Source organism: Manis javanica, chromosome 14 (assembly GCF_040802235.1).
Source record: "Manis javanica isolate MJ-LG chromosome 14, MJ_LKY, whole genome shotgun sequence".
Taxonomy (NCBI): Eukaryota; Metazoa; Chordata; class Mammalia; order Pholidota; family Manidae; genus Manis; species Manis javanica.
Genome location: NC_133169.1, coordinates 30,281,052 through 30,292,002, shown reverse-complemented (window position 1 = coordinate 30,292,002; position 10,951 = coordinate 30,281,052). Strand labels below are relative to the sequence as shown.

At 36.4% G+C, this 10,951-nt stretch overlaps 1 protein-coding gene across 1 annotated transcript; it reads right to left on the bottom strand.

Annotated features, from left to right (window-relative positions):
* Positions 1 to 2,349: 2,349 nt before the first annotated feature.
* LOC108391938 (olfactory receptor 2T29-like) lies at positions 2,350 to 3,312 on the bottom strand. Its single transcript, XM_037008834.2, has one exon. The coding sequence runs from the start codon at positions 3,310 to 3,312 to the stop codon at positions 2,350 to 2,352; it is 963 nt and encodes a 320-aa protein (XP_036864729.2).
* Between the last annotated feature and the right edge of the window lie 7,639 nt (positions 3,313 to 10,951).

The window sequence follows — 10,951 nt, the reverse complement described above, 5'->3', positions numbered from 1 at the left end:
AGCACCTGTTATTCCCATTTTGACTGGTGTGATGTGATTTCTAACTATGTTATTGATTTCCTTCACCTGATGATTAGTTATGTCGAGCATTCTTTCGTGTATGTAGGTCATCCCTATATCTTTGGGAAAATGCCTATTTGGACATAGTGCTCATGTTGAATAGGATTATTTCCTTTTGGTGTTGAGTTGTGTAAGTTCTTTATATGTATATGTATATGATATTTACCTCTTATCATACATATAATTTATAAGAATATTCTCCCATTCTGTAGGTTGTCTTCTCATTTAGTTTATGCTATCCTTCACTGTTAAAGTTTTTAGTTTGATGTAGTCCAAATGTATATTTTTGCTTTTCTTTCTGTTGTATTAGGGAAACATATCCAGGAAAAAAATTCTAAGTCTGATACACAAGACTACTGCCTGTGTCATATTTTTATTTTATTGAAATGTAGTTGATATAAATATTATATTGGTTTCAAATGTACAACATAGTGGCTTGACACTTATATACAAAGTGCTCACCCCAATAACTGTAGTTAACTTTTGTCACTATACAAAGATTACATTACTTGCTATGTTCCCTGTAGTATCCTTCAATCCCTTTGACTAATTTGTTCTTATAATTCAAAGTTTGTAGCTCTTTATGTCCTTCACCTCATGCACACCCATAATTCCCCTTTTTTTTGAAGAGTATGGTAGAACACAACATTTTATTTAATTTTGTTCATTATTTTCCCTATATTTTGTGTGTTGTAAGTGGAACCATGAAAAATCTGTATCCTTACAGTTGGCGAAGGTGAGAAGTGATACATGTGCTTTTCAATTACTTATATTAGAAGTATACGTATTTTATTAGTTCTGTTTTACTGTGACAAAAATATTGGACATTGTTCCACATTGTCTCCCCAAACACTACAGATCTGTAGTTTACAGTCATCAACTAATCATGGTCAGTGTACAACCATGTCTGTGGCTTTGTGAAGCAGGTCCAAGGCCCCACACACTCCAAATAACCTTCCCCACAAGGCCTTCCTGGTGCTCAGGGTGTCCAGGTGCACATAGACCAACACTGTTCAGCTCTCTGTCCATACTCGCCTGCCCCCCTGACCTCCACTGTTCACTTCTCCAATGGATTGCTATCTATTTAACATTACTAAAGTGTTATTCTGGCCTTTTTAATACTGTTTGTAAACTTCTAGATCACAAAAGGGTGAGAAATGAGTCTATAATACAAAGCCTGAAAGGAAGGGCCACTGGAATATTTCCTTTTCCTGCTTGGATACCTGTATTTCTGCTGCTCATGCTTTTCTGGGGTATCTTGTCTCTGAGCAAATTCCCCACGATCCAGCCTCCTCCACTCCTCCACTGAGGTAACATATAGTCACTATTTAACTCTGAGTTCCACGCTCAGCTCTCAGTCCCTGTTATTGAAGTTCATGGATCATAGGTAGCACAGATTTGTCCTTATGAGCTGCACCCCATCCCGATGGCCATCAAGGCGCATCATATACTTTGACTATTCCTGGGGAAATTTCTTGGAGTTGTCAACTATGTAATATTCAGATTTTAATTTCATTTAGCCAATTTTTGTATTATAATATAGCATAATATATACATATTTTTGTATTATAATATAGTATAATAAATATGTATTGAATCAATAAATGAGTTTGACTCTTGGATATCCTGCCTTCTTTTTTTTATTTTGCTAACATTTTTGAACAATTACATGAATAACATTATAGTTACTAGATCCTGCCTTCATTTTTTGACTAATAAATTACAAACTTCAAAACTTACCTCAGATGTCACCTCATGCAAGGGACATTCCACAATCCTCTCAAAAAGTGAAGAAAAAAACTCAAAAAGAAGGAAGGATTGATATGTTAACTGTTATATAGAATAACTTTACAGAAAAGTAGCATGAATATGAATGGTAAAAACAACACCCACATACTCTACCAAAACTCTTCAGTTGTTAATATTTTATCTTCTTTGTTTTATCACTTCTCTCTCTCTCTTCCCCTGTCATTTAAATCAATTTCATTGTTTCACAATGACATTTTTGATCTAAGCATTGTTGCTATATATTCCTATAAACACGGGTATTTTTCTACAGACAGTACAATTATCAGCTCTAATAAAGGTAACTTTGATGATTGTATAATGCATTTTGAATGGAGAAGGGTTAGAAATTGAAGTTTTCTATAACATGGAAGAAACTCTTAAAAAGAGTTGTAGAAATTATATGAGACACCATGCTGTGAAAGTATAAAGAGTAATGCTAATACAAGATTCTAAATGTGTCATGTGCAGAGAGAAGGAAAAACACTTTGATATCAAAGTTTCCTACTTCATGGTTTCCTGAAAGACAGGTCCCACATTCAGCATTTTCTTCAGAGCCCCCATAACATCCTTATTCCTTAGACTATAGATTAAAGGGTTTAGCACAGGAGTGAGTATGGTGTAAAATACAGACACCACCATGTCCTTCTCAGGGGTGTGGGAGGAGCTGGGGAGCATGTAGGTGTAGACGGCAGCCCCATAGAAGAGGGTGACCACAGTCATGTGGGAGGAGCAGGTGGCAAAGGCCTTCCTCCGGCCCTCTGCTGAGTTCATCCTGTGGATGGTGAGGAGGATGAAGTAGTAAGAACCTGAAATGATGGTCACAGGGATGAGCAGCATGAGGATGCAGCAGAGGTACATGAAAATTTCATACATGGAGGTGTCTGAGCAGGAGAGCTTCAATACAGCAGGGACTTCACAGAAAAAATGATGGATCTCCCAGGACCCACAGAAGGGGAAGGTCATGGTGATGGGAGTGAACAAGAAGCCATCCACTGATCCCAGGAGCCAGCAAATAGATACCAGTAGGACACACACCCTGTGGTTCATGAGGACAGGGTAATGGAGAGGATGGCAGATGGCTGCATAGCGATCATAAGCCATGGCGGCCAGGAGGAAAAATTCTGATCCTGCCAGTGTCACATAGAGGAACATCTGCATCCCACATCCGGGGGCTGAGATCGCGTTCACACCCATGACCCAGTCCATGAGCATCTTGGGCACAGTGACGGAAATGTACGTCATATCCATGAGAGACAACTGGCTGATGAAAAAGTACATGGGGGTGTGGAGGCGGGCCTCAGAGCGTATCAGAAGGATCATGATGGTGTTTCCAGACAAGGCCATCAGGAAAACCACAAAAATGACCACACAAAGGAGAGCTGGGTGTTTGGATTGACTGAAGATTCCCAGCAGGATGAACTCTGACCTTCCTGAGTGGTTGGCCTTCCAGGTGGTGTCCTCCATGATTACACCTGGCCCACCAAGGAGAGAAGTAATGGATCACTCATGAGATGCCACCTGCTGAATGACTCTTTAGTGTGTGTGTGCATATGGCTGTGTATGTGTGTGTGTGTGTGTGTGTGTATCAACCCAATTATACCAAGTTGAGGAACTCCATGTCCTGGAGACTTAGAGGTTACATATTACCTGTAATTCTATGATTATACTAGAAAATAATAATTCACAAAGCTGGAACAGAACAATTAGTAACTTGTGAGGTTTTCAAAGTCCAAAGTCATGAGATGACCTAATGATATATGTCCTTTATCAAGAATGTAAATTTGCAGACACTGGTGTATGTGAACACAAAAAGTGAATTATTTTAAAAGGATATCAATTTTCTAAAATGTTTGTTATAAAAATCAGGACTTCATTAATATCTCTGGTTTGAGGATCCAGGTAGGGTCTTAAACACTCTTGAAGCTGTATTCCATATAAGAAATATTTTATGTTTCAACATGTACCCAAATACTGAGTCATTACATTATACTCCTGAAACTAATAACTGTTATATGTCAATTATACCTCAATATATAAAAAGACTTAAAAAGTAACTGAACCAGTTTGAGAAAATCCATATGAATGTTTGACCCCATTGTGCCCGTGAAACTGGGTCACATGCTGAAACAGTGAAGTTGGGTGGGTTCAGCTGTATATTCAGAAGTAGCCTGTGGGCCTCACCAAGGAACCCTTTGGACATCCTAGGGGCAATGTTAGGAGCCCAGACTCTGAAGCCGTACTGCAGCTCTGGGTTCAGCTTATCCTGCACCCCTCTCCCCCTCTCCACTCTACATAATATTAGGGCAAGCACAATGATATCAGGTATGGTTGGGAACAAATGAGCTAAAGTAATGAAAATGGTTACATTATGATGTTACATATGAATACACATATGTACCACTATTTCAAATAATTAATATTTAGAGAAGTAATTGTGCAGCCTCTATGTAAGATGTGGCTTTTGCTATTATTGTCTAATCATGTAAGATGCATTAGGTAAGTTCACAAATTTTATTGTGTACTTGTGGTTTTAGTAATTTTGATTTGATAATTTTTGTATTTTTAGAGAACTTATGTATGAATTTGCTTATATTTCATGTGCATTATATATACTTACTATGTGTATATATAGACACCTATAATTATTTTATAAATATATAAACTTTAAGTAAATAAATATGACTGTAAATATATGCATATGTTTCTTATTTTAATGCTGGTTAGACGGAACATCAGGTAAAATCAATGCTTTTCTTTTTAGTACATATATTTCCAAGTTTAAAATCATCTTCTTAAGCTTCTACCACTTGCTATAAATATCAGGTGTCAAGAAATAGTATTTAGAGGGTTACTGTCACTTATCAGACAAGCCATTTGTTCCTACAAATGTTACCTTCTTTAATGTACACATAAAATAATTTTATGGAAACTGAGATACAAAGAGGAAAACTGAGTAACACTGATACACTTCTAACTCCGTTTCCCTGTGGGTTCCTCTGTCACTGCTCACGGGCAGCTTCTGAGTCATCTAAAGATGAATAAAACAAAAATTAAAATTTATTATATTTAGGAAGGTCAAAATCAGTCTACTCAGGGACAAATGTTAGATAGATATGATTAAAAGTAGAATTTTAAAATAGCCACAATATAAATAAAATGAACAACAGATGGAAAACAGATCTGATATTTCTTTAGAGAATGAATAATAGCTTCATCTATATTTTCACATGCAGATTAGATTTACACAGATTTTCAGTTTCTGACTTTTTAAAACTCTTACGAACAGAAAGAAAATATAGACTTTTCTATATGGAGATAATTTAAGGAGGTTATATTGGAGGGATATTTTACACGAGTTTTCACGTGTCAAATATACTTTATGCTATTGTGTTAATTCTAAAGGTTAATTACTATATTCAATTTTTAATATATTGAATTTATTCAGGGTGTTAGAGCAGACAACACTGATAATTTCACCTTCTCAATATAAATATCCAAGAAATCTGGACATATTGCTTTAGAAAATACAGCCTTTTTGCCAAATGCCACCTTCTCTGGCATATGGATTTTGAGCTCTATGATTAATTTAAAAATAGTACAGTTAATTACAAAATACACCTGTTTACTAGTCTGTATTTGTGGTTAAAGTAAACAGGGCTAGTACAGGGACCAGTCATCTGAGACCTTCAGCTGTTTGCTGAATGAGTGGCAGGAGACTGGAAGGGAATTTAGGTTCAATGGGCAAATCTCTGCTGCACCTCAATAAATGGGGATCAGCATCACTAGGCTACAGCAAGCAGTGCACCTGGGATACAGACAGACAGGGAGCTGCGTCTGCACCATCCTCAGCAGTGGCCCCGACCCCATGCAGACTGACTCTAACACAATTCCTTGAGTTTCATGGAAGCAGTTTAATACATATTTAACTTGAGGTCATAGATAGTGTCTGTGGCATATGCCAAACCTTTATTTGAAGCTGACTGGCATTCTAGGAATTGTCCTAGTGCTCACCACATTCCATCCTTCCCAGGAGCCCATGAGTTACCTACTCATCTTACTTTGTCCTTTTACATGATAAAAGCTTCAGGTTCTCAGAGTATCTGCCTAATGCCACAAACCAAGCAGAGTGAGAACTCATTTCAGCCCCTGATTCAGCCCCGCAGGCTGTACCTCTGCCTCAGGTCTCTTGACAGCAGGGCCTTCCCTCCATGGGGGACGACCTGGTGTCGGGCGCCCATGTCAGCTTTCCTGGGGAACTATAAATATGATGCAGACGTTTGTTTCTAGTATTCTACAAACCTCAGAAATCATCCCAACTCCAAGTAACATAGTAGCTCTTCCTCTGTAAATTTCAATTTCAGGAAAAGAAAATGTATCATCCAGTAAATGGGGATGAATGTAACATATTCCTTTTCCCACAAATAGTTGGAAAACAACACATTTCCTAATATATTGCAGTACATACATGCAATATAGAGAGATTCTTGAGAGAAAGCATACATGCTTTCCTTCTTAAATACAGATTGGTCAAAATTGAGAAAACAAACAGTTTCAGCTAATATAATGTATCAGAAGAACAAGTCAAAATAGTAATCACCCCTTCCTCTTGCAGTTTTGTCTATTTCTGTCATTGAGACCACCACCAGCTGATGTTTCTCATCCCATCCGTACGGGATAATGGCGCATGTCCAGGTTAAGTGTACAAATAAATAAGAGAGTGACGTCATCCCTGGCATTACTATGCCCACTGAGTGGATGCTTTTTCTTTTGACAAATCCCCTCTGAGACTATGATGACGAATGCAATTAAGAGAGTAAAGGAAGCCATTGGATAGCCCTGTTACAATTTTTGGATTTTTTCTCATGTCTTAAAAATAATCTTTTATTGTTAATGTTTATAGGTATGAAAAGCTTAACTGATATTAACAATAATCACAAATCCCAACACCAGCAATAAATTCTTGGTCATGAATATGTTCATGTATATATGAATACATATACTTTTTCCTTTGAAGTTCAAGGAAAATTTGTGAAATATTGTTACTTTTTCTTTTTCACTGATAAAGAATCTGAAACTAATAATTTGATAGATTTGTCAATGACAAAACCACTGTTCATCACGGTGCTTGAAAGTAAAGTTCATTTCCTTCACATCTTTATCCTGATCTCTTTTCAATGAATGACTGATTATATACTTAATTCTGTTCTTTATATGAAATCTGTTAATGCTACCTTATTTTTTATTTCCATTTATTTCTTTTGACATTTTTTCCACTTTTATTGAGATATAATGGTATATAACATTTTATATGACAAGATGTGTAATGTAGTTTCATGACTTATATTCAGGTATTTGATCCATTTTGAGTTTACTTTTATGTCTGGAGTTAGACATTAATCCAGTTTTGTTCTCTTACATGTAGCTGTCCAGTATTTTTTTTATTATGTTATCATTGATATACAACCTTATGAAAGTTTCACATGAGCAACATTGTGGTTACTACATTCCTCCCTATTATCAAGTTCCCCCCACATACCACATTATAGTCACTGTCCATCAGCATAGTAAGATGCTATAGAGTCACTGCTTGTCTTCTTTGTGCTATACTGCCTTCCCTGTGTCTCCCCATATTATGTATGCTAATCATAGTGCCCCTTAATTCCCTTCTCCCTCCCTTCCCACCAACCCACCCCAACCCCTTTCCCTCTAGTAACCGCTAGTCCATTCTTGGGTTCTGTGAATCTGCTGCTGTTTTGTTCCTTCAGTTTTTGCTTTGTTGTTACACTCAACAGATGAGTGAAATCATTTGATACTTGCCTTTCTCCACCTGGCTTATTTTCCTAAGCATAATGCCCTCTAGCTCCATCCATGTTGTTGCAAATAGTAGGATTTGTTTTCTTCTTGTGGCTGAATAATATTCCATTATGTATGTACCACATATCTTTATACATTCATCTACTGATGGACACTTAGGTTGTTTCCATGTCTTGGCTATTGTAAATAATGCTGAGATAAACAAAGGGGTGCATATGTCTTTTTGAACCTGTGATCTTGTTTTCTTAGGGTAAATTCCTATGAATGGAATTCCTGGGTCAAATGGTATTTGTATTTTTAGTTTTTTGAGAAACCTCCATACTGCTTTCCACAATGGTTGAAATAATTTACATTCACACCAACAGTGTAGGATGGTTCCCCTTTCTCCACATCCTCGCCAACATTTGTTGTCATTTGTCTTTTGGATGATGGCCATCCTTACTGGTGTGAGGTGATATTTCATTGTGGTTTTAATTTGCATTTCTCTGATTATTTGTGATGTAGAGCATCTTTTCATGTGCCTGTTGGCTATCTGAAAATCTTTGGAAAAGTGTCAGTTCAAATCCTCTGCCCATTTTTTAATTGGGTTAGTTGCTTTTTGGGTATTGAGGCATGTGAGCTCATTATGTATTTTGGATGTTAACCCCTTAGCAGATAGGGCATTTATGAGTATATTATTCCATACTTTATGATGTCTTTTTGTTTTACTGATGGTGTCCTTTGAGGTACAGAAGCTTTTTAGTTTAATGTAGTCCCATTTGTTCATTTTTGCTTTTGTTTTCCTTGCCCTAGGAGATATGTTCATGAAAAAGTTCCTCATGCATGTATTCAAGAGAGTTTTGCATATGTTTTCTTCTAAGAGTTTTATGGTTTCATGACATATTCAGATCTTCAATCCATTTCATGTTTACTTTTTGGTATGGAGTTAGACAGCAATCAAGTTTCATTCTCTTACATGTAGCTGTCCAGTTTTGCCAACACCAGCTTTTGAAGGGGCTGTCATTTCTCCATTGTACATCCATGGATTATTTATCATATATGAATTGGCCATATATGTGTGGGTTTCTATCTGGACTCTCTGTTCTCTTCCATTGATCTATGGGTCTGTTCTTGTGCCAGTACCAAACTGTCTTGATTACTGTGGCTTTGTAGTAGAGCTTGAAGTAGTGGAGTGCAGTCCTCCCCACTTTGCTCTTCCTTCTAAGGATTGTTTTCACTATTTGGGGTCTTTGGTGGTTCCATACGAATTTTAGAACCATTTGTTCTAGTTTGTTGAAGAATACTGTTGGTATTTTGATAGGTACTGCATTAAATCTGTAGATTGCTTTAGGCAGGATGTCGATTTTGACAATAATATTTCTTCCTACCCTTGAGCATGGGATGTATTTTCATTTATTGGTGTCTTCTTTCATTTCTCTCAAGAGTGTCTTGTAGTTTTCAGGGTATAGGTCTTTCACTTCCTTGATTAGCTTTATTCCTAGGTGTTTTATTCTTTTTGATGCATCTGTGAATGGAATTGCTTTCCTGATTTCTCTTTCTGCTAGCTCCTCATTAGCATATAGGAATGCAACACATTTCTGTGTATTAATTTTGTATCCTGCAGCTTTGCTGAATTCAGATATTAGTTTTAGTACTTTTGGAGTGGATACTTTAGAGGTTTTTATATACAATACCATGTCATCTGCAAATAGTGACAATTTAATTTGTTCCTTGCCAATAGGGATGCCTTTTATTTCTTTGTGTTATCTGATTGCTGTGGCTGGGACCTCCAGTACTACATTGAATAAATGTGGGGAGAGTGGGCATCTTTGTCTTGTTCCCAATCTTAGAGGAAAATCTTCCAGCTTTTCACCGTTAAGTATGATGTTGGCTGTGGGTTCTCCTATATGGCCTTTATTACATTGAGGTACTTACCCTCTATACCCATTTTGTTCAAATATTTTATCATGAATGGATGTTGGATTTTGCCAGATGCTTTTTCAGCATCTATGGATACAATTATGTGATTTTTGTCCTTCTTTTTGTTGATATAGTGGATGATGTTGATGGATTTTCCAATACTGTAACATCCTTACATCACTGGAATAAATCATACTTGATCATGATGTATGATCTTTTGATGTATTTTTAAATTCAGTTTGCTAATACTTTGTTGAGTATATTTGCATCTATGTTCATCAGGGATATTGGTCTGTAAATTTATTTTTTGTGGTATCTTTGTGTGGTTTTGGTATTAAAGTGATGCTGGCTTCATAGAAGGAGGTTGGAAGTATTCCCTCCTCTTCTACCTTTTGGAAAACTTTAATGAGGATGGGTATTGTGTCTTGTCTAAATGTCTGATAAAATTCAGCAGTGAAGCTATCTGGACCAGGGTTTTGATCTTAGGGGGTTTTTTGGTTACTGATTCCATTTCATTGCTGGTAATTGGTCTGTTCAGATTTTCTGTTTCTTCCTGGATCAGTCTTGGAAAGTTGTATTTTTCTAGAAAGTTGTCCATTTCCTCTAGGTTATCCAATTTGTTAGCATATAATTTTTATAGTCATCTCTAGTAATTTGTATTTCTGTAGTATCCATAGTGATTTTTCCTTTCTCATTTTTTATTCTGTTTATGTGGGCACACTCTCTTTCTTTTGATAAGTCTATCTAGGGGTTTATCTATTTTGTTTATTTTCTCAAAGGACGAGCTCTTGGTTTCATTAATCCTTTCTATTGTTTTATTCTTCTCAATTTTATTTATTTTTTCTCTGATCTTTCTTACATCCCTCCTATTGATTTGGGGCCTCATTTGTTCTTCTTTTTCTAGTTTCACTAATTTAGAATTTAGACCATTCATTTGGGATTGGTCTCCCTTGTTAGAAAGGCCTGAATTGCTATATAATTTCCTCATAGAACTGCATTCACTGCATCCCACAGAATTTGAGCATTGAACTGTTGTTTTAATTTGTACCCATATATTACTTGATCTCTGTTTTAATTTGGTCACTGATCATTGATTATATAGAGGTATGTTGTTAAGCCTGCATGTATTTGTGGGTCTTTTCCTTTTCTTTGCACAATTTATTTCTAAAATCATATGTTTTTGATATATGAAATTGGTAGGTAGAATTTCAATCTTTTTTAATTTACTGAGGCTCTTTTTGTGGCCTACTATGTGATCTATTCTGGAAAATGTTTCATGTACAGTTGCGAAGAATGTGTACTCTGCTACTTTTGAGTGGAGTGTTCTTTAGATGTCTGTTAGATCCATCTGTTCTAAAGTGTTGTTCAGTGCCTCTGTGTCCTTACTTAT